The following is a 25,430-nucleotide window of genomic DNA, read 5'->3' on the forward strand; positions in this document are numbered from 1 at the left end:
AAATTGCATTATTTAGTATGTGTGAGGCTCTCTTATTTGCCAACTCGAGGGAAATACCAGGAGATTTGGGGTGCAGAGCCTAGGGATGGCAGTTAGGGAAGGGGAGGGGATGTCAGCTAGGGCTAACTCCATGCATCCCAACCTCCAAAGCAGCCATTTTATATGTGTTTTAACTTTATAATCATAACGTATTGTACTGCTGTATTATGGCTGTGAATTGCCCAGAGTCCGTATATGGAGTGGGCGGCATACAAATTTGAAGTAAATAAAATAAACTGTGTAGTCTGGAGATCAGTTGTAATTCCAGGAGATCACCATGTCTCACCTGGAGGTTGGCAACCCTACCAGCCCAGCAAAGTTCCATTTGTGTCAGATCCAGCTCTCATGAGTTTGGCACCCCTGCGCTATGACATTATACCTTGCTTGGGCTTTAACCGTCCTGTTACACATCGTCTTGGTTAGGTAGACTCCTTCCACTATCTTCTATTCAATCCTGAATACCAGACTCTGTCACATCTCAAGACAGAGAATCTTTATGATACAGGAATCAATTTGCAGAATATCTTCTTTCTCCACCCATGGTTAATTCTTTTTTCTCAGCAGGACATTATCCTGTCATACAACCAGGGCTTTTTTTGTAGCAGGAGATCCTTTGCATATTAGGCCACACACCCCTGATGTAGCCAATCTCCCAAAAGCTAAAAGGGCTCGTTTTAAAGGACCTACTGTAAGCTTCGGGAGTATTGGCTACACCAGGGCTATGTGGCCAAATATGCCAAGAAGCTCCTGCTACAAAAAAGGCCCTGCATACAACTATAGGCCTACTCATGTTCTCCTATGGCCATTTTACAACATACAGAAGAACACAGACAGAACACTACTTGTACAATAAATGAATAACTGCACAGCAAGTATTTTTTATTTTATTTGATTTGATTTGATTTATATCCCGCCCTACCCCATCGAGGTAATCAGGAACAGATTCATTTCAAATGCTTATTCAACTAAGAGAAGAAGAAAAAGCTGGCACTGTGGAGCAAAAAAATTTAATAAATCTGTATTTTATAATGATCCTGTATGACACAACTGTAGTAAAAGGTAGGAAAATGAAACTTACAGTTTTCTTCAGGATTTTGACAGCGTAGGGTTTCTGTGTTCCCTTCTGCCTGCATCTGTACACAATAGATGTAGCACCCCTGAATGAAAGAGAAAATAAAATTTCATTCTCAGATATGTTAAATATATTTACATAATGTGTGGCTAATAACTTAAGTCTCAAAACTAGAATTCTACTTCAAATTCAATGTGCTGAAATAAAAAAAAAATCCAGATTTTTCACTGTGCTATAGGAATTCAAATACTTGTTTCAGATCTATTTCAGATATATTACTTATAATTTCACATCTACACTAGTAAGTATATCCATAATCCCAATCTTGTTAGCTACATATACTCTGGCCAGGCATCATCAATAACAAAAGGCTTTCATTGGTAATTACCTTTACCAGACATTCTCCAGCCACACAAGATTTGGGAGGAGTAGCATCATAATGGCAAACCCTATCCCCAATCTACACATTTTTACCCAAACAAGTATATAGAGCCCATGCATATGCATGTATATAAGAGTATGGCTCTCTCCATGTATTCAGGATCCCTGGATCTACCTTGGTTCCCAACCACATAGAGACAGCTGTTTGAAGACAGGCTCCATAAACCCATTCCTGTGGGTTGGATCCCACATAGACTTCCACAGGTACAAAAGAGGGAATTATTTTTGTTGATTTCTCTCTCCCACAGAACCCTCCCAAATGCTGCTCCTGGGGGGTGGGGAACCCCCAGGAATAGCATGGGTGGGAATTGGAGGTGTCATAGAAATCTTTGGGATCTAAATTGATAATCATATGTAGGAGGGAAGCAAGAGATTGCCACTGGGATCCTATTGCCGCCCACCCCCACCCCCCACACACATTCATTTTATGCCGAAATAGCACTGGAAAAGGCTTCTAACAGTATAACTGTGCAGGATACAGGGAGTTCTGTGAACAGGGCACCACCTTTTCCCTTTGAAAAATCAGATGCTTGGAGACCTACATTTTGACTGGGTCCATGGGGAAAGGGGAAGATAATTGTTCCTAAAATGGCCCCAAAGAATTATGTGTCTCACTGAGAAAATATACAGCTACTTACATATAGTTGAACCCTAGGAATGCTACTTAAATATAGCAGATTGGTGCAGATCATTCCTTTTGTTTGCAGTGTATTGTTGCCACCTTTTCCTGTCATATCCAGCCTTGTGTAGCATCAGTGTGAGCTTGTGGTATTTTTCTTTTTTTTGTCCTAGCATGGTTGTATTATATAGTATGCACCTCAAACAGGTATTTTCTGTAGGGGGTTTTATCTGATTTCAGTTTTCCATCTTCTTTCCCCTTCTTATAGCACCTACCTAGTAAAAGTACAGCCCTTCGCCTCAATGGAGACAAAAGCAGGAAGCAAGCAACTTCAGCAGGATATGACAGGAAAAGGTGGCAACAATGCACTGCAAACAAAAGGAATGAACTGAATAAGTGTCTGTGTGACCATTGTCATATTCCCCCTACACCACCCCTCCCCCCAATTATTCTTCCTTCTCAACATAATATAGTATAATGATATAATGATACAGCCCTCACCTGGAGATTGGCAACAATGGTTCTCCAGGCAGAAACGGCTAATTTTGAAAGTGGATTCTATGCCATGATACCTGTCTGAGGTCCCATCCTTTCTCAAACTCACCCTCTCCAGGCCCCACCCGCCAAATCTCCAGGAATTTTCCAACCTGGAGTTGGCAACTGCTAATTCACATTGGCTGTCATAGAGGGACTGCTGCTGAACAGGAGCAAGCAGCTGGGCCTAGTTAAGTCATGCCAGCTGGGTGGCATCAAGTCACCCAGAGGTGCTGCCAGGCCTAGAGTAGCCAACCTCCAGGTGAAGCCTAAAGATTTCCTGGGACCAGAACTGAATTCCAGACAACATTTCTCTCCCCCATCCTGTATGCTATTCTATTCACCTGAGGCCTCAACTTTTACTGAGAAAAGCAGCCTTGGTTGCCTAGGGTTATGGATCAAATGTTAGCATTATGCTTAAGTTTACGGTTAGTATAAAGCGAGCTTACATATCATAGTGAAAGGTATAGCGTTGACAGGGAAAAGTTTTGGATGTTCTCCATTCTCCATTATAGTCTATGGGAATCATTAGAGTGGATGGAACCATAGGGTTACGGATAGGGTAAGGGTTACAGTTAGGTTAGGGTTTGCGTTATGGTTAGGGTTAGGGTTAGTAAAAAGGGAGATTACCTATAATAGTGAAAGGTATAGTGTTGACAGGGAAAAGTTTTGGATGTTTTTCCAGTCTCCATTATAGTTTATGGAAATCATTAAAGTGAATGGGATGTTAGGGTTAGGGTTACAGATCAAGTCAGTTAGGTTAGGGTTAGTATAAAGGGAGTTTACATATCATAGTGAAAGGTATAGTGAAAATTTTGAATATTTTTCCATTCTCCATTATAGTCTATAGGAATCATTACAGTGAATGGGACCATAGGGTTAGGGCTGGGGTTATGGATTGACTCACAGTTAGGTAAGGGTTAGCATTATGGTTAGGATCAGGGTTAGTAAAAAGGGAGCTTACATATCATAGTGAAAAGTATAGTGTTGATGGAAAAAAGTTTTGGCTGTTTTTCAATTTTCCATTATAGTCTGGGAAACATTACAGTGAATGGGACCATAGGGTTAGGGTTATGGATTGAGTCACAGTTAGGTTAGGGCTAACATTTCGGTGAGGTTTAAACTTAATAAAAAGGGAGATTACATATCATAGTGATTATCAGAATGAAGGGCGGGATCATCGTGATTACATATCATAGTGAAAGGTATAGTGTTGATGAGAATAAGTTTTGGATGTTTTTCCATTCTCCATTATTGTCTATGGGAGTAATTACAATGAATGGGAACATAGGGTTTGGGTTACGGATTGAGTCACAGTTAGGTTAGGGTTAGCTCATTTAGGTTCAGGGTTAGTAAAAAGGGAACTTACATATCATAGTGAAAAGTATACTGAACACAGGGAAACGTTTTGGATGTTTTTCCATTCTCCATAATAGTCTGTGGGAATCATTACAGTGAATGGGACCATTGGGTTTGGGTTTGGGTTACGGATCAAGTCAAAGTTAGGTTAGGGTTAGCGTTATGGTTAGGTGGTTTAGTAAAAATGGAGCTTGCATAATAAGTGAAAGATATAGTGTTGACGGGGAAACGTTTTAGATGTTTTTCCATTCTGCGTTATAGTCAATTCTGCATTATAGTAAGGCCTGTTGTGAAGAAAAATACAACGGACTCTAGAAGAAAGCTCTGAGTGAGTGCCCCACCCACCCTTGCTGTCTTCCCACCCACGCAAGTGAAGGCATTCACCCCCCCCCCACGCACACACCCACCTCAAGAATACAAGCATAGCCAGCTTCAAGAGGGGGTTAGATAAAAAATATGGAGCAGAGGTCCATCAGTGGCTATTAGCCACAGTGTGAGAGCCACAGCTCTCAGTGAGGTCCGTTTCCCTGAGGAAGGTAGTCTTCAAGAACACGGTGCTGGCTGTACCCTCTACTGGTCAGGTAAGTCAAAGGCTGAGAGCCGCCTTTCTGGCGTTGGCTTCTTGGTCAGGAACTCCATTGCCTCCAAACTCGAAAACCTTCCAACAGGTCACTCAGATCGCATCATGTCCATGCGCCTCCCACTTCAAAACAAGCAGCATGCAACACTCTTCAGTGTGTATGCCCCAACCCTTCAAGCAGATCCTGCAGAAAAGAACAAGTTCTATGCTGATCTACGCAACCTCGTACGGAAGACCCCTACAGAGGACAAGGTGATCATCCTTGGCGACTTCAATTCCAGAGTAGGTAAAGACTCGGAAGCCTGGAAAGGAGTACTTGGCAAACACGGCATTGGCAACTGCAATGACAACGGGCGCCTCCTGCTAGAATTCTGCATGGAGCACCAGCTCACCATCACCAACACTATCTTCCAGCAGAAGAACAGTCTGAAGACAACCTGGATGCACCCACGGTCCAAGCATTGGCACCTTATCGACTACATTCTGGTGCGCCAGAGAGACCTTCGAGATGTCTTACACACCCGAGTAATGCCCAGCGCAGAATGTCATACGGATCATCGTCTTGTACGCTGCAATCTCCGTCTTCACTTTAAACCCACACCCAGGAGAGGAGGTATCCCTCGGAGGAAGTTTCAGGTTGGCAGCCTCCAGTCAGCCGAAGTTAAAGCTGCCTTCCAGGCAAAACTCCAGTCAAGAATTGAGGACCTCAGTTGCCCCACAGACCCTTCTCCAGAAGCACTCTGGGAACACCTAAAAACTACCGTCCTGCAGATCTCTGAAGAAGTCCTCGGGTTCTCCACAAGGAAGAACAAGGACTGGTTTGATGAGAACAATCAAGAGATCCAAGAATTACTGGCAAAAAAGAGATCTGCCTACCAAGCACATCTTGCTCAGCCCTCCTGTCCTGGGAAAAAAGCAACCTTTCGCGCTGCATGTAGCAACCTCCAGCGCAAGCTTCGAGACATTCAGAACGATTGGTGGACCAAGCTTGCAGAGAGAACCCAGCTGTGTGCAGACACTGGTGATTTAAGAGGGTTCTACGAAGCCCTGAAGGCAGTATATGGTCCATCATATCAGGCTCAGAGTCCCTTGCATAGTGCAGACGGCCAAGTGCTCCTCACAGACAAGGCATCCATATTGAACCGGTGGTCGGAGTATTTTCAGGTTCTCTTCAGTGCCAACCGCGTAGTTCAAGATTCAGCAATCTACCTCACCCCACTTCAACCGGTGAAAACGGAGTTGGATGAGATCCCCACCCTAGAAGAGACTGTTAAAGCCATCAAGCAACTGAAAAGTGGCAAGGCAGCAGGAGTTGATGGAATTCCACCAGAGATCTGGAAGCATGGGGGCACAGTACTACATAGCTCACTTCACAAAGTACTTGTCACCTGCTGGGAACAAGGCAAATTACCACAGGACTTTCGCGATGCAATCATCATCACCCTATACAAGAACAAAGGGGAAAAGTCAGACTGCTCCAACTACCGGGGGATAACCCTGCTCTCCATCGCAGGCAAAATCCTTGCCAGAATACTCCTGAACAGACTGGTGCCCACCATTGCAGAAGAACTCCTCCCAGAGAGCCAGTGCGGCTTCAGAGCTAACAGGAGTACCACCGACATGGTATTTGTTCTCAGGCAGCTCCAAGAGAAATGCAGGGAACAGAACAAGGCTCTGTATGTGACTTTTGTCGACCTTACCAAAGCTTTCGATACCGTTAGCAGGAAAGGCCTGTGGCAAATCTTGGAACGTTTAGGATGTCCCCCAAGGTTCCTCAGCATGATCATCCAGCTACACGAAGACCAGCGAGGCCAAGTCAGACACTGCAACGACCTCTCGGAGCCCTTCCCAATAGGCACAGGTGTAAAGCAAGGCTGCGTTCTCGCGCCAACTCTCTTTACGATCTTCTTTAGCATGATGCTTCAAAGAGCCACAGTAGATCTAGATGAGGACGATGGTGTCTACATCCGCTATCGCACCGATGGCAGCCTGTTCAACCTGAGGCGACTAAAGGCACACTCCAAGACAATGGAAAAACTCATCCGAGAGCTACTGTTTGCTGATGATGCTGCACTCGTCTCCCACTCGGTATCAGCTCTGCAGCATATGACGTCCTGCTTTGCAGAGGCTGCCAAGCTATTCGGCCTAGAAGTTAGTCTGAAGAAGACAGAAGTTCTCCACCAGCCTGCACCCCAGGAAGATTATCACCCTCCCTGCATCACTGTGGGTGAATCAGTTCTGAAGACAGTCCAGCAGTTCAGCTACCTGGGGTCATCATCTCCTCAGATGCCAAGATCGACAAGGAGATTGACAACAGGCTGGCAAAGGCAAACCGTGCATTTGGCCGACTGCACAAAAGAGTGTGGAGCAACAAGCATCTGAAAAAAGGCACAAAGATCAATGTTTACAAAGCGGTTGTGATGACAACCCTCATCTATGGCTCCGAATCGTGGGTTTTATGCCATCATCACCTGCGACTCCTTGAGCGCTTTCATCAGCGCTGCCTTCGCACCATCCTCAACATCCACTGGAGTGACTTTGTGACCAACACTGAAGTCCTCAAGCGGGCAGAGGTTACCAGCATCGAGGCACTGCTGTTGAAGACGCAGCTGCGCTGGGCGGGGCATATTTCTAGGATGGAAAACCAACCGCCTTCCCAAGATTGCCCTGTATGGCGAACTCTCCACCGGCCAACGAAATAGAGGGGCACCAAAGAAGAGGTACAAGGACTCCTTGAAGAAATCCCTTAGCACCTGTCACATCAACCATCACCAGTGGTCTGACCTAGCCTCAGATCGCAAAGCATGGAGGCACACCATCCACCAGGCTGTCTCTTCCTTTGAGAACGCACGCATAGCTGGTCTTGAGGACAAAAGGAGATTGAGGAAGAATCGCACTGCTACAGGACCAACCCTAAATCAGACTTTTCCCTGCAGCCGCTGTGGCCGGACCTGCCTGTCCCACATTGGTCTTGTCAGCCACCAGCGAGCCTGCAGCAAACGTGGACTATTGCACCCTTCTTAAATCTTCGTTCGCGAAGCCAAGCCGAGAGAGAGAGAGAGAGAGAGAGATTATATGTGTGTGTGTGTATAAATTTTTTTTGGCCACTGTGTGACACAGAGTGTTGGACTGGATGGGCCACTGGCCTGATCCAACATGGCTTCTCTTATGTTCTTAAGAAGAGTGGAACTCTGCCATCTGGAGAGCAGCTGTAATTCTGAGTGTTCTCCAGATGTCACCTGGAGATTGGCAGCAGTGGTTCCCCCGGAGGAAAGGTCTCGCCGTCAGATGCCATCTGGAGAGCAGTTGTAATTCTGAGTGGTCTCCAGCTCTCACCTGGAGATTGGCAACAGTGATTTCCCAGAAAGAAATGGCATGGTATCTGTTTGAGGTCCTATCCTTCCTCAAACCTCACCCTCTCTAGGCTCCACCTCTTAAATCCTAACCTGGAGTTGGCAACCCTATCGCTTTCCCTTCATGTGCCCCTCTGACTTCAGCTTTCCATCACCTTCCCCTGACTTTAGCTTTCCATCACCTCCCTGCAGCTTTTATATAGGAAAAGGACAGTCTTTCTCCATGGGAGGTGGGGTGGGGGGAACCAAGGCAGCTTACATCATTTTCCTCTTCCCCCCTGATCTGAACAACAACAACCTTGTGAGGCAGGTTAGGCTGGGAGTCTGTGACTGGTCCAAAATCACCCAATCAGCTTCCACAGCAAGAACCTAGGTCTAGAAGACCACACCCTGAAGCTCTAATTTGTATGCTCTCCTCAAAGTCCATCACAAAATCTCCAAGAATTTTCCACCAACCTGGAAAGGTATCACTAAAGGCCTCTGGGCGAGTGCCCCCCCAGTCTTGCTGGCTTCCCACCCACCCAAATGAAGGCATTCATTCCCCCCCCACCTCAAGGGGAGCCATTCTGAGTGATCTCCACCCCTCACCTGGAGGTTGGCAACAATGGTTCCTCAGGAGGGAATGGCTGGTTTGGAGGGTGGTCTTATCTGAGCCCTCCCGTTCCTCACACCCAATCCTCTCCAGGCTCCTCTCTTCAAATCTCCAGGAATTTCCCACCAACCTGGAAAGATTTCACTAAAGGCCTCTGGGCAAGTGCCCTCCCATTCTTGCTGTCTTTCCACCCACCCAAGTGAAGGCATTCACTCCTCTCCCCCACCTCAAGGGGAGTTGACATCTGCCATTCTGAGTGATCTCCACCTCTCACCTGGAGATTGACAACAATGGTTCAGGAGGAAATGGCTGATTTGGAGGGTGGCCTTGTCTGAGGTCCCACCCTTCCACATACCCAATCCTTTCCAGGCTCTATTTTCAAATCCCCAGGTATTTCCCAACCTGGAGTTGGCAACCTTATCTCCTTCTCACCCAACCATTCTGGAATGAGGCTGAGGGGAGAAGGGAGACAGGGAGTGAGGAAAGAGGCTGGAAAGAAAGGAAATATGTTCCCTGGCTTATTTTGGCGGCCTTTGGAGGCCGCCTGTATTGGCAGACTGTCTGTGTGGACCATTGACCTTAAATTTAACTGTGACACTAACCGTAACCTAACTGTGACTCAATCCGTAACCCCAACGGTAGTCATGATAACCCTTTTTTATGATCTTTCTCTCAACTGGAGACTGCCTGTTGGACTTGGGATCAGATCTCCTCAACAGAGCATTGTAAATCACTCTGTCCTGTGACACTGTGCCACAAACTGAGAGTGTTCCCCAAAAAAGAGTGTTTTCTAACTCCCTTTCTCACACACTCTCACAACCATACAAGAGCTCTATTTTAATACCACCTCTGTCTCAGACTGCCGCCAAACCGTAGACTCAACTGAACTGAACTGAAGAGATTTCTCTCTCACTACTTCTCTTAAATTATTACTCTTGTTACCATGGAAGCTGTTAGCCAATCACAGTGAGTTTCTCCAGCTGTCACTCACTGAAACTTCTACCCAGTCCATCACACTAGTATTGGGGAGTTTAGGATTTCTGGAGGTCAGGAGCTTCATGGTTTTCATCCTCCGATGCCCATGTGTGTGGGGAAGTAGACATCTTAGAGATTGGGGGCCATGCAGCTCTTGGCCTCTGATACCAGTGTCAGAGGGAGAAGCCTGCATATTGGTAACCACATGGCTCTCAGCCTCCTATGCTGAAGTTGCCGTGAAGAAGTCTGAGAGGTCAGCAGTCATACATTCTTGGATTCTGAGGCCAGTGCCAGGGAAAATTTTTAGCAGGCAGTGGGAAGGAATAAAGTTTAGAGGGGGTAGAGTACTATGGGTATATTCTAATATTTTCACAAAAATACCCTTCTGAACATTCCTTCACATTCTACAAAATGATAGATGTGTGGAGGGAGGGCATGCGGGCCTTTCTGATCTCCTCAGGCAAGAAGTTTCAGAACGTGGGAGCCACAGTAATACCAAGACGAATAAGTTTTGTTTAGTTTAACTAAAATGGCAATATTGCCTGTTTTTACCACCATATTATGTCACATCGTTTTAGTCACAAAACATGTACTGATAATTATCTTCTCACTGTATTATATCATGTCAAGCTACCCTCAGGCATATCAACAGTATAGATATAATTATACTATCTATTTTAGTGCAGCAAGATTCTGAACATTCTCAGTTACAAACCGACATATACTCATCTATTGCCTGAAAAACACATTACAAAAGTACATCAGCTATCATTAGGTCAGACTTTTACAATGTTACAACACAATTTTTTAAAGGTAAAGGTAGTCCCCTTGTGCAAGCATGAATTCATTATCAACCCATAGGGTGGCATCACATCATGACGTTTTCTTGGCAGACTTTTTATGGGGTGGTTTGCCATTGCCTTCCCCAGCCATCTACACTTTACCCCCAGCAAGCTGGGTACTTATTGTCTAAATTGGTGTACCCAAATGGTTTTCATAAAGCATCAGTTCAAAACTTTACTTATACCCATCATTCATGTCATACACAACATAATATTCAATTATTCTATTACTAATTCTGATGGGGAAGGCAAGGAAAGATACTTATGGTTTTTAAATACTTTCTTCTGCAGAGGGAATTACTATAATCTTAGGACTGCTTCACACATTACATTTTTTTTCTGCACTGAGAAAGCTTCTACATAGGAAACAAGTACACACCAACATTTACAAAAACTACATCCTTGCACATTTTGCTGCAATTATCTGTATTTGTGAGTTACTTTCTAGGTACATGGAAAAATACTGGCATGATTTTTACACATGATGATGTATAACTTTTTCTGTGCAGAAGTTCTCTGTATAGGAAAAAATGTCATGCAAAGTAGTTTTAATTAATCCATCATTGGAGATTGCAGGTTTTGTGTGGTTTTTCAGACTGAATAATTCAAAGAACAGAAGTTGTCAAAAAGAAATGTCTTAATCTGGATAATTACCAGCCATTAGAACCCCTTTCAGTGTTGCATATGATTTCCATGACAGCATGAGCTACCCTTAGATAAGTGATTCTATTAGCATGACGAAGAGTGACTCCAGGATGTTATTTTCTCTGAGGTTAGAGAGATTTTGCTACCCCACCAATATGTCACAATAAAAGAAGTTATAACTGCTATGAAAAAAGCCAGCTTCTCAAGCTGCCCATCCACGATCCTTTTGGAGGTATAATCCTCAGCATATGGCGAAATCCACATAGGGGAAACAAAGTGACTTGGACATATGGAAAACACTCCATAGAGAAAAGGGGGGAAAGACAAAATCCAAAAAAGGTCTCTCTAACCAAATAGCGGCATGTTGCCAGCTGATTCATATGGGTCATAAAACAGCTGTTGGCTGGTATTGTTTGATTGCTCTCAGTAGGCAAGCAGGTGTGAAAGACAGATATGATAAAACTGAACATAGAGAAGCCATAGCCCAAGAGAAGAAAGTGCAGTTATTTTTTTCTGTATTGCACACAAAAAGAAATATTTTGTTGCTGTTTTTTTTTTTCTAGTAACAAGGAAAAGAAGCAGAAGTACTCAGAATCTGGCTAAACCCTTTGTTTAGTGCACAGATTGTTTTTGCAAAAATTGCAATCTCCTTTTAGATATCAAGCTGAAAACTTGCCCAACAAATCAGGACCCTTCTATATGATGAAAAGGATGAGAATTCTGCAGGAGGGGTCACAGTATGATCCAATATAACCAGAAGATGAAACTGTGCCATAACAATGCTGTTATCTAATAAAGACTAATTTTCATAAAAACTGTAGTGTATTGTTTTACATTTGGTCTTTTAATATTCTAACAGGATGTTCAAACATCTTGTGGAATGTTAGGATTGAGTCCATAGAGAAAAGAGAATGGGAGCTTTTTAATTTTTTGAGCTTCTTCTGGTTATATTATTAAAAACATGCCCATCAGAATTTGGGTCTCCAGTTTCCAAAATTTTGAGACTGTTTGCTAAAAGCAGTTACATTCCTAGATTATTTCAATAAATTATTTGTGTGTTTTGCTTAAAATTAAGTGTTTCAAACTGAAGCTTAGTAGTATGAAATGATATCTACAGCAGCTAAAACAAACCCAGGTAATAAATACCAAGCAATAAAATATGGATTTGGAAGCATTCAAAATGCTGTTTGCTGAAGAGAGTAATTTTGTGTGAGCAGAGATCAGCTGTAACCACATATAAAGATGAATTTTAGCATACTCCCAAGACGGCTTAGGAAAGCTAACATAGCTCCTGGTGTGGATGTGCATGGGTGATGTGTGTAAGAGAAGACAGACTGACTAGGTTTCCTCTTTCAAGTTTGAAGAACTACAAAAACAGTTCTGAGAAGAGAAGCAGTTTCAAACAACAGTAAACCCTTAGAACTTCTGGATAGCTCATCTGTTGTTAAGGCCAACAGAGAGAGATGCCACCTTGAATCTCTATAGGAGGTGGGAATGGCAGGGCATAAAGAACTAAAAAAAAATATTACTTGTTTCTGTCTGGTTCAGGAGAATCTAAACTATACTGTGGAAGCTTATGAACAACACATTATTATATGATAAAAACCACAAATTATGACCCAAACACCAAAAGCTCTCCTATAGGCCACTGCAGTTGTAACATTTCCAATCATTGTACCATATTTAAGGGTGTAGAAGTAAATTACAAGCTCACAAATTGCCTTTGCCCCCATCTTATATGTGAATTCCCCCTTCCTTTCTATGGTGTCTTTTATCCCTTGTATAGGATCATATCTACACTGACACTCAAGTAAATTACCTTCATAACCAGAGTTTGGCACAACATTTTGAAGTGGGTCTCCAAGTGCTATCTACAAGAGAAACTAGTTAGTAGCTTGTGACAATGTAGTAATAAGAACTTCAGTTTATGCTTCAATTGGAAGAACACCTTTACTCTTCTATTTACTGGGAACTCCCCACTACAGCTCCTTATACTGCTTCTGAAATTCCCCAGGATGAGGAAGCTGCTTGTCATGTGATGTGACCTGAGAGAGGCAGTCTCAGAAGCAGTACTGTATATGTAGAGCTTCCTGCACAACTGTCAAAGATAACAGTTGGGGAGGGACGGTGGCTCAGTGGCAGAGCATCTGCTTGGGAAGCAGAAGGTCCCAGGTTCAATCCCTGGCATCTCCAAAAAAGGGTCCAGGCAAATAGGTGTGAAAAACCTCAGCTGGAGACCCTGGAGAGCCGCTGCCAGTCTGAGAAGACAATACTGACTTTGATGGACCAGGGGTCTGATTCAGTATAAGGCAGCTTCATATGTTCATATGTTCAACATTGAAGGATCATCCTCTGAGGATGCTGCAGAGTGATCTTTTTTTTAAATCCCAGTAACTGCTAGGAGGGGGAGTGCCTGAAAGAGTCAATACTTCCAGAGGAAGACAAAGAAGAGAAGCAACAACAAACCCTCCTAAAAAAACCAAATAACTGATCTTGCAGACTCCGCAAGGTCACCACAGAACCCCAGTACAAAATTCTGATGAATTTAAGTGGAAACTCTCATAAGAAGACAAAGCACGCCTCTTGCATCAACGGACTTCACTACTCTCAGCAATAGTTTGAAGGAAAGCCCTTGTAATTTATTCTGACCCAAACAGACCCCACTAATACTCCTGGAAAGGATGAAGCAGGGGTTTTTCCAATGCTACTTTTTGTGGCTGTTGGTGCTTCACCTATGATGAAAACTCATGCTGCTTTATAAGCTTCATTCTCTAAAAAACAACTCCTGTGACTATCAGCAGAATGAAGTTAAGAGTCCAGTGGCACATTTAAGGCCAACAAAGTTTTATTCAAAGTATGAAATTTGTGTGCACACACACTTCCTCAGATACATAGAAATGGAAGATAACTGTTCAAACTTCTAGTAACTGAAGAGCAAATTAGCATGTAACATGATGAGGATATTTTAAGCTATACCGAGACAAAACAGGAATAATACGTTAGGTTTGTAAGATCAACAGTTGAATGGATGTAATTAAGGGGGAACAACAGTGAAGCAATAAATATGTCAAAATAAAGAAATAAATGTGTAAAATAATCCTTTCTAACTGTGGGAAGTTAACTGAGGCTCTGTTGTGGTGCTTCCTTCTCTCAAGCATTATTGACAATAAAAAGGGGCCCAAGAGTTGACAATAAAAGGGCCCCTATTTCTCCCACTTTTTCAGTTATAATTGTGGAATACATAATTGGTGAGGTACAAAACTGTATGCCTCTCTGGGATGTTACAGAAAGAGAAAATTGACTTGGCTTGCATAACAAAGACATGGTTGGAAGCAAATTACGTGGTGTGTCTGTCCCAATGAACTCTGCCAAGTTATGTAGTTTTCCACAAGCCCTGCAGCTCGGAATGAGGTGCTGCTGCTATTCACCTTGAGTCCTTCAACTTCTGCAGACTCCCTGTACAATCCTTGTGATAAGGATGAAGGATAGATTAGGCATTCTGCTTGTTTACTGACCATCAAGTTGCCTAGTGAGTACCCTCTGTATGTTTGCAAAGGTGCTCTTGCATATGGTATTGGGGACATTTAGACTGACTGTTCTGTGGGACATCAACATTCATGCTGAGTGCTCCTTGCCAGAGCCAGCTGCTATGCTGTAGTCACTCCACTGACTGCCATCAGTTTTTGTTCTCAATTCAAGGTATTGGCTATGCATACAAAATCCCTTGGGGCCTTGGTTTTTCATATCTATGGGATCATTTTTCTCCCATGCTCTGTCACAACAGCTTTGCTCATCTGAGAAGGGCCTTAGAATCACAGAGTTGGAAGGTATCTCAAGGGTCATCTAGTCCTACCACCTGCACAATGCAGGAAATTCATAAATATCTTCCACACCCACACCCAGTGACCCCTGTTCCATGACAAGAAGATGGCAAAAAACCTCCAGGATCCCTGGCCAAACCGTCCTGGAGAAAAATTCCTGCCTGACCCTAAAGTGGCAATCAGCATTTTCCTGGGTAAGACAGAGCCACAAGAATTAAGCAGTGATGCAACCCTTCCTGCCCTCCTTCTCATGATCTGCCTAAGTTCACAGAATCAGCATTGTCAGATGGCCATCTAGCCTCTGTTTAAAAACCTCTAAAAAAGGAGAACTCACTATTTCCCAAGGAAGCCTGTTCCACTGAGGAATTGCTCTAACTGTCAGGAAATTCTTCCTAATGTTGAGCCGGAAGCTCTTTTTATTTAATTTCAACCCATTGGTTCTGATCTGCCTTTCTGGGGCAACAGACAACAATTCTGTACCATCCTCTATATGACAGCCCTTCAAGTACCTGAAGATGGGGACCATATAATCTCTCTACATCTCCTCTCTGCTAAACATTCCTGGTTCCTGCAACCTTTTCTCATAGGGCTTGGTTTCCAGACCCCTCACTATCTTCATTGCCCTCCTCTGGACATGTTCCAGTTTGTCTATATCCTTCTTAAACTATGGTGCCCAAAAGAGCCTTCTGTAAGTTATACAAAACTAAATTATTCAGAAGAGCTTTTTAACATAAGAAACAGCTATACTTCAACAAAATGGTTCAGAAAGGTACTTTGATAAAGGAATAAGGGCTGTATACTATACTACTGTGTATACTATGTATTTTCTGCATTAACATTCCACATTTATAGTTTGTTTGAACTCTGTTTTAGACTTTTTCTACTTATTTTCAGATTTCTACAATCTTGTCTATTGAATGGTTTACTGGATGTCCCATCTGCATGACTGTATTGACCTACATTGTGTATTCCACTTCGAGTCTCACGGAGAAAAGCAACAATAAATAATGTAAATAAATAAATAAAATATTGATGAAATATATCAGGGGTGGCCAACAGTAGCTCTCCAGATGTTTTTGCCTACAACTCCCATCAGCCCCAGCCATTGGCCATGCTGGCTGGGGCTGATGGGAGTTGTAGGCAAAAAACATCTGGAGAGCTACCGTTAGCCACCCCTGAAATATATTATTTGTTAGAATGCTCCCTGTTAAGATTGGAGAACATGTGGCCCACCTGATTTACAAGAGTAGTCTTTCTAGTTGCCAGTGATATCATGCCAGAAAACTCTTAAGTGCTGGATTTCCTAGGAAAGGACTGTTTGCATTATGATTAATATTACATTTTACAGACAAAGAGCATCATATTAATTTCTAACTTTTTAGTGTGTGGTGGGATCTATCCCTACCAATCTGACACAGTAAAAACTAAATTTCATTAAATACACAATTAACTAACACTTAGAATTAATATACAAGGAAATTCATTTTGATCATGAAATGGAAAACAGAAAGGGGTACCAGAAGGTCACAGCATTATAATAAAGGCCATGGTAACCATCTGTTCCTAATAATTGAATTGCTACTAAATATAAACCAAAAAGGAAGGAAAGAAATCATAAATAATAGGCAATATTTCCAGTTAAACCAGTACCTGTTTCAGAAATGCAAACTGAATCCTCTTCATATTGGATCCTTTTGTTTATGAAACAAGACGTTTTCTCTCCTTTTATATTTTAAGCTGAGAAACAAATACATTGAAGACATGCTTTCAACAGAAAGAATAATTTGAAGTAATCCCAGACACTACTTGAAAATCATTTTTTAAAAAGCAAATCTTATGTTTCTTTTGAATATTTTTCATGTTTCAAAATGAGTCCTGTACAATTGGGAGTTCAAAAAATGTCATTACGTAAGTACAAGTGGGTCTGTAGTCAATTTTATATGATTGTTCCAAATCTAAAGATTTCAGTGAAAAAGGGGAAATGATATAAAATCAAACCCATAGAATGTCAAGTGGAAATACAAGATCACTGGTGGGGAATATGTCACTAATAAATGACCCATTCATACATACGTTAAGTTTCCTGTATCATATATGAAATTTTATCATGTGTCTAATTTTAATCAAAAAATTCAATCAAAAATGTTACCTTTATATGCTTAGCAACTTGATCCATAGTTGGATTTGGAACTGTTTTTACTTTTGTGCATAAATTCCAACAGATAAAGTACGCATGAGACACTTAAGATTATAATCTTCATGGTACTACAAATACATGATAATGAAATACTAGGGGTCAAAATTCTGAAAGGTATTGAATGCTTTAATATTTGAGAATGGGAAATAAGAATGGATCTTGCTTCACTGCAATGCTTTGCATTAGTTAATTGGAACAAGAATGAAAACTTAAGCATGCTATATTTATTAGTTACTAGCTGAATTTGAAGTTTCACAGGAGCATCCTACCAATATGTTTGAATCATACTGGAAAGCAATATTCATTTAAGTTACATTACATAGTGTGTTCTCTTTCTCTCTCTCCCTCTTTTCTCTCTCTCACACAAACAAATTAAAAATGTAAGAGAGGCTATAGTTGCCAACCTCCAAGTAGCACCTGGAAATCTCCTGCTATTTCAGTTGATCTGCAGATAACCAAGATCAGTTTCCCTGGAGAAAATCATTGCTTTTGAAGGCTGACTGATGACATTATACCCTCCTGAGGTCAATTCCCTTCCCTCTCCAAAACCTACCCTACCCAGCCTCCACATCCCAAAATCTTTGGGGTTCATTCTCCCATGAAGAAGCATTCTCAATTACTTCCAGTTGCAAAATTCATCAGCCCCCAATCTCCCCCTCTGTATCTTGATTCATACAATATACTGTAGTTTGTAAACTGCAGCTTGGTGCAAACTGACAAACCATAGTCTGAGGTTATCCAGCAAAGCAGAATGTGAAACTACGGTCTGAAACAGGGATGAGCAGTCACCACTCTATTCAGATTCCATTTACAGATGCTGCTTACTTTGACTTATCTCACTACACACACTAAGTCACTCAGTTCTTATTTATACCCAGAAATTAAACTTTGTTGGTCTTAAAGGGGTCATTGGTCTCAAACACAGTTCTCACATCTGTTGTTAACTCCTTTATTTTCTGTATGCCAATTTGCTGCTATTTAAATGTCCTACTCTATTGTTATTTCAATCCTAGTTGTATTTGTTACTTATGTATTTTGACTCCAATTAGCTCTTACTGACAACTAGCCCCACCCACCTGCATATTTGAGGAAATCTGTTTCAATGGATGTGAAGAAGTGTGCACATGCTGAGTAACTGTTCTTGCATGTACCCAGAGTTGAGTTTGGTTTGTCTTGGGGGTGCTGTTGGACTCTAGCTTTGTTCTCACATCTGTTAGCTCTTGCATGTATGTGCTAATTTGCTGCCATTCACTGATCTTACAGGCTACCTGATCCTATTTCAGCTCAACTAATGCATCTTGGCCTTTCCTAACAGTTGCCCCCCACACTCTCTCTTTTCCCGTAAGTAGGACTTGGGGAGATTCTGTTCCATTCTTTGTATCTGAAGAAGTGTGCTTGCACACAAAAGGTTATATTTTGAATAAAACTTTGCTGGTCTTAAAGGTGCCACTGGACTCAAACTTTGTTCTGCTGCTTCAGACCAACACAGCTACCAACCTAAATTTATGTTGATGTTTTTCAGGGGTGACCAAACTGTGGCTCTTTCACACATATTGTTTGTCTGTTGAAGCTCCAAGCCATCAGCCAGCTTGGAGAAGGCATTTATCTCTTTAAATCACTTATCCAAGCCAGCTGCTGGCTTGGAGCTGCTGGAATGGCCTTGGGTCAGCCATAGCTCTGGCAGAGGTTGTCCTTGAAAGGGCAGCTGCTGTGAGAGCCCTCTCAGCCCCACCCACCTCACAGGGTGTCTGTTGTGGGGGGAGAAGATATAGGAGATTGTAAGCCACTCTGAGTCTCTGATTCAGAGAGAAGGACGGGATATAAATCTGCAATTCTTCTTCCTTCCTTCCTGCTCTCAAACCTCTGATGTCCATGCCTTGAGGCCAGAGCCGGCGTGTGGGAGTAGGCAGGGTAGATGGCCACATAGCGCGCCACTCCACCTGGGAGTGCTGCTGGGCGTCTCACCCATGAGCCAAGCCAGGGCTTGAAAGTCACAGGGAAGGCGATTGTCGGCTCCTCCACCACCCAATCAGCCTTCCTGCATTGCAGGAAGGCTGAGCAAGGGAAGGGGCTTGCGTCACAGCTGTCAGCTCCCTCCACCTCCCACCCCGATCTGTAAGCCTGAGGGGGACGGGGGGGGGCTGCTTGATGACATCGCTTTTTGTGAATGTTTTTTTTTCTAAAAGTTGGGGGGGGCACTGAGCTGGGGTCTGCCTCCAGCGGCAGAAAACCCAGCGCCAGCCCTGCTTTAGGCTCTGAAACCTCTGATGTGTATTTTATGTGACTCTTACATTAAGCAAGTTTGGCCACCCTTGATGTTTTGCATACCAAAAGAATGTGCCGAACAGCAGACAAGGAAATAGAAGCAGTGGGGGAGACCCCTCTGGAAAACTAATTGGGCTTTTTGCACCAACATATGGCTGTTGTTTGAATTGCAGTGCACAGTTTGATTAATGTTCAACTGCTGATCACAATTTATGCAAATGAGATTATTACAACTGTACTGGTAGGTGGCTGAGTGGCACTAATCACAAACAGGATTGCAAATCCTCTGTGCATTCTCACAATGCTTTTCCTACAGCAAAATAAACCCCAGTGGCTTTTTTAAAAAACAGTTTTAGTCCTTTTGTGATGGGCTGTAGGAAAAAGCTGTGTGGCTTGTCCCTTTCCCTGGCTTAATGAATTTTGTTCATGTGACCACCAAATTGTAATTGCAGCTTTCCATCTTCTCTCCCCTCCTTACAGGCTCCACCTAGGAAAAATGCAGTCTCTCTCCAAAGTAGGGACCAAAGCAGCTTATATCATTCTCCTCTCCCCCTTTTGACCTGCACAATAACCCTGTGAATCAGGTTAGACTAAAAGTCTGTGACTGGCCCAAAATCAACCAGTCAGCTTCCACAGCAAGAACTTGGATGTGGCAGACCCTGCCCTGAAGATGCTTCCAGGTCTAGCATAGCCAGTCTCCAGATGGAGCCTGAAGACCTCCTGGTATCACAACTGAACTCCAAACAACAGATCTTCCCCCCACCGGATAAATTAACTGCTTTAGAGGGTAGACTCTATGGCATTATATTCAGCTGAGACCTCTACCCTCCCCCGACTCTGGCTTCCATAGACTCCACCACAAAATCTCGAGGAATTTCCCAACCTGGAGCTAGCAACCCTAGCCAGGACGGGTCCCAATGAGTTCTACCTCTTAGGCCACAGCAGGTCTGCAAAGGGTCTCCTCCCCCCACCCTTTACTGACAGAACCAAGCTTGGAATACTATAGTTGCCTAGCAACAGGCACTCAGGGAAAATGGAGGGCCCAGCAGGATGGGCCAATAGAACACAAAAGCAGCTTCCCCAGTGGCCCAATCCTTGTCTGTCCTGGGGCTGGAGGGATTGAGTGACATGCAGCTCAGCCAAAGGGCGGGTAGATGAATTGTCACTAGTATGGTTTGGCTTTTATTATAACTGATTCTGTAAAACGTCCTTGCTCCTACAGACCTGTTTATCTTGTAAACTGTGACTTTAACCAAGTATCCCAATTGGTAAACTGAATATGTTAGTATTTAAAAATAGAGCAGTTGGAATTTGCATAAAAAATTCACTGAAATTTCTCACACTGACTATCTGCATAGATTATCATGTCTGTACTTCTCCCTGCATTCAGTTGGCAAGGTTCCTTCCTCCTTCCTGGCCTTTACAGAGACCAGCTCAGTCCCTATTAGGGTAGTCAAAATGAGAAACCTTGATTGAACACACCATGACCCTAAGGGTGTTATAATTCCTAACTGGGGTTTTGAAAATTATCATTAGACCATATTGACTTCATTTCTTTGATCCTTGGTTGATACTTGAAATTTAAAATCAAGACAAGAAAGTTGTTTTACGGGTAAAAAAGATCTTGTTAAAGATTATTTCCAAAGAGTAGTCTTCTGAATTTTAGGGTCATGGTGTGTGGCATCAGGTGGTCCTTCACATCCAATCAGAGCATTCAGTTGCTAGAACCCTCTATAAAATTGCATAGCTCCTGTCTCTCCCTTCTCATCTGGCAACAAAGCTGACTACAGGTTCCCATGATTAGCAAATTACCACATTCCTGAATCTGACCTTGAAAGAAATAAGGATGGTGTAGGCAGGGAGGCTCAATAATGGACACCTGCAAGTTGAAGTAGGCCCACTAATATTCACTTTAACCCTTGGGAGGAAATCACAGTGGCCCAATTCTCGTCTGTCCTCACAGTGGGTCTATAAATTAACAATTTGCCTCATAGTGGGCCTATAAATTAACAATTTCCAAATGATCCTATACATAGGCCTTGCAAATTTAGTGTTGTGGCTTCCTTGACCGAGACAATCTATCTCATGTTGGGTCTTCCTCTTTTTCTATTTCCTTCAACTTTTCCTAGCATCATGGTCTTTCCCAATGACTCTTGTCTTCTCATAATGTGACCAAAGTATAATAGCCTCAGCTTAGCTATTTTAGTTTCTAGAAAGAGTTCAGGCTTGATTTGATCTAAAACCCATTCATTCACTTTTTTGGTGGTCCATGGTATTCATTTAACTATCCTCCAACGCCACATTTCATATTAAGCCATTTCCTTGCTATCAGCTTTCTTCACTGTTCAAATTTCACACCCATATATACTGATGAGAATACATAGTAACATAAGAATTATCTTGATCTTAGTTGTCAGCAACATATCCTTATATTTGAAGACCTTTTCAAATTCCTTCATGGCTGCCCTTCCCAGTCTCAAACTCCTTTTGATTTCTTGGTTGTAGTCTCCCTTTTTGGTTGATGATGGAGTCAAGGAATAGAAAATCTTCAACAATTTCAGTTGTTCAACAAGTGTATTTATTATTTATTTATTTGATTTGATTTGATTTTTATCCTGCCCCTTCCCCCAGCAGTCAGGATTCAGGGCAGTTATTGACCAAATATAAATACCAAATATAAATATTCTATAGAACAATTTGAGACACTGACACTCTGGCATGCTGATCAGAGAAGCTGGTAGTAGGCCCAGTAAGACTGCCTCAATGAAACAACCAGAGGAATAATTCCATCTTACAGGTCTCCTGTGGAACCTAGACAGGTCTGTGTTTCTTCTACCAGGTTAGGGCCACAACAGAAAAAGCCCTTGTTCTGGTCAAAGTTAAATGCTGCCCAAGGGTCAGGCACCACTAGAAGTCCAGGTGAAGTGGAATGCAAGCACCACAAGGAGCTGTAATGGGAGAGATGGTCCTTAAGGTCTGATGGTCCCAGACTATTTGAGGCTTTAAAGGCTAGAACCAACACCTTGATTTTACTTGGAACCAACTGGAAGCCAGTGCAGCTACTTCAAAATAGACTGAATATATGCAGACGAGGATGTATCAGCAGGTCCAGTGCATGGGGTTCTACTGCTCCAGGCAACAGCAACCCCCTATCCCCACCAGCCGCACAGCACGCACAGTTCCTCCCCCCCACCCCCATGCAGGCAAAGGCACAGTCCCGGGCAGGCAAAAGCGAAGGGGTGGTGCCTGCGCTGCTCAGAGCCTTCCTTCCTTTGCAGCAAAGGAGGGCTCAGAATGATGCACACATCACTGCCGCCCCTCTGCTTTCACCTGCCTGTGTCTGTGCACAGACCCAGGCAGGCGACAGCAGAGAGGTGGCACCTGCACTGCTCGGAGCCTGCCTTCCCAAGCTCAGAGCAGCGGCACCCCTGTAGGCCAAGTGGTGCCTTGGGTGGCCACCTACCAGGCCTACTCCTATGCACCCCTGTGTATCAGTCAACAGCTTGGCAGCAATTAATATTATAAATCAGGGAGAAATAACCAGAATACCTGCAGTATTATTTTATCAATGCTAAAAAGATATCTGACCAGGTGGATCTTTGATGGATAAAATCAAATTGGGTATAAATTTCATAAATTAGATTGAACTAATGCTATAATGAACAAAAAGTCACAGAATTTATCAAAAGAAATTTCTTTGCAGAAGAGTTACATATCAATGCTTTCGCATCGCCCCTTTCTCCATTTTAAAAATATAGCTACATGTTATTAAATTAGGTCAGAACAAAAATTAAAAATAATACAGAAGGAAAGGAAAAAAGATCTATGTAGACAATATGATCAGCTGTATCCAAATAATATAAAAGCTGCTATAAGTAGTCTAAGAAGGGTATGGCATAGTACTTGGGAATAATATTAATTTAAACTAATCAGATTTAATAAATCTCAATATGATATAATAAGGAATTGATGAGAATGAAGGAAGAAACAAAATATCTAGGAATCTAAGGAAAGACTTGAATAAGCTATATCAAAATAATTATGCACCGACTATGAAAAAAAGAGGGGGGAATGAAATTATCCTGGTTGGGAAGAATGTCAGTAATTAAGGTTTCTTTCTTTCTTTCCTTTTGTTTTGCTATTTAATTTTATTTTATATTTTTATCCCTAGAACCACCTTGCTAGGATGGAAGACATTAGTTAATAATTTCCTATGGGATGGGTATAAACTGCCTGAATTAGCTTTGGAAAAAGAACAGCAGGGGGAGTTACAGCACCAAATTTAATTTTAGCCTCAGAGACACCATAAATAGCATGGCTTAAAGGTTACTTTGTCTTAGGTGGGTATGAATCTAGTCGCCCTTATGGATAGATAAAAAGACAAGGAATAAAATTGCACAATAAATGATGACATTTAATAACCTCACAAAAATTGCACAAGTAGAGAGAGGGGCTTGCTATTAATTCTGTCACTATATTAGCAGCTGGATCCTTCCTCAAGCTCAGAGCATCCTGGGGCAAACCTACCAGAGCCTGGGCAAATCAGGACAGTGTTCTGACATAGATGCCAGTCTAAGGTTGCCAATCCCCAGTTGGGCAGGGAATAAAGGTAAACACCTCCACGAAAACCAGCCTCTAAATAGAATACATAAATTTAGAAAAATATTCAAAGTGTATTCCAAATCTTTAAACAAATATAAAGAACATGTACCCTCATCCCAAAGTCATTCCAAGACAAACCAATGTCAATATTTTCAGTCACTGGATGAAGGTAGAAGTTCAAGTGATAAAGTCTCATATGAAGAACGATGCTTCCAAATTTGTGGTGAGAAGTGTCAATTTCAGAGACCTCTTCTTCTAAACAGCAAGGTACAAATTGTAAAACACGCGACGTGGTAGTACTCAAATCCTACATTTTGCACTCTCGCTTCTACAAGCTTCATTCAAATCTTAACGTTCATAATAATGCTGCTGCTTACAACATGCTTTACCAGGTATGGTCAATTTCCGGAAAACGCATGTTAGTAAAGCAGCAGTTGTAAGCACCTGATAAAGCATGTTGTAAGCAGCAGTACATGTTCTTTATATTTATATTTAAAGATTTGGAATACACTGAATATTTTTCTAAATTTGTGTATATTGCGATATTTATGTATTCTTTTTAGAGGCTGGTTTTTGTGGAGGCGTTTACCTTTATTCCCTGCTCTATTATCCGCGTTGCTCTTTTTGGGTTGCTCAATCCCCAGTTGGGGGCAGGAGATCCCCTGGTTTGGAAGCCCTCCCCCCTGCTTCAGGGTTATCAGAAAGTAGCGGGGGGCAGGAAATTTCTGCTGGGCACTCCATTATACCCTATGGAGACTGGCTCCCATAGGGTTTAATGGCGAATCAATCCATGGGTATCTAGGGCTATTTTTTGAGGTAGAGGCACCAAAATTTTAGAATAGCATCTGATGCCTCTCCTCAAACTCTCCCCCCCCCCACTTTCAAAAAGATCAGACCAATTCTATGAGGCCCCCCAAAAGATGCCCCCATCCTCTATTATTTCCAATGAAGGGAAGGCATTTAAAAGGAGCACGATCCCTTTAAATGTAATGGTCAGAACTCCCTTCAGAGTTCAATCATGCTTGTCACAACCTTGCTCTTGGCTCCATGCCCAAAGTCTTCTGGCTCCATCCCCAAAGTCCACAGATATTTCCTGAATTGGACCAGTCACGTAGGTTCTTAGGAAAGCGAGAGAAATATACTTTGATTAGAACATGAGGTGGTCAGAACAGATGTCTTTCCTCCACCCTAAAGACATGCATAACTTAATCAGGACTTATGCAAAACATCTCCAGAAGACACTGTCAGCAACTCAAGCAAGCAATTATTCTCAAACCATCTTTTACATATGCAAGATCACTTTTTCCTCTTTGCTATCACTAAAGTGCAACTTAATCCCTTTATCTCAATTTCATGTTGGCCATCAAGCCACAACTGATACCTTTGTTTCATGCCAGAGAAAAAAGAGGAAGAGGAAGAAGAGGAGGAGGAGGAAGAGGAGAAGGAAGAAGAAATTGGATTGGATTTATACCCTGTCCTTCACTTGGAGTCTCA

At 42.5% G+C, this 25,430-nt stretch overlaps 1 protein-coding gene across 2 annotated transcripts in view; it reads right to left on the reverse strand.

Moving 5' to 3' along the window:
• CAMK4 (calcium/calmodulin dependent protein kinase IV) overlaps nucleotides 1-25,430 on the reverse strand; it is a 172,230-nt gene that overhangs the window by 121,172 nt on the left and 25,628 nt on the right. For both annotated transcript variants that reach the window (XM_060235614.1, XM_060235613.1), the window contains exon 2: nucleotides 1,118-1,196. In XM_060235614.1, the coding sequence (XP_060091597.1) occupies nucleotides 1,118-1,196 (79 nt within the window). The remainder of the gene's footprint in view (nucleotides 1-1,117; nucleotides 1,197-25,430) is intronic.

Source organism: Heteronotia binoei, chromosome 4 (assembly GCF_032191835.1).
Source record: "Heteronotia binoei isolate CCM8104 ecotype False Entrance Well chromosome 4, APGP_CSIRO_Hbin_v1, whole genome shotgun sequence".
Lineage (NCBI taxonomy): Eukaryota > Metazoa > Chordata > Lepidosauria > Squamata > Gekkonidae > Heteronotia > Heteronotia binoei.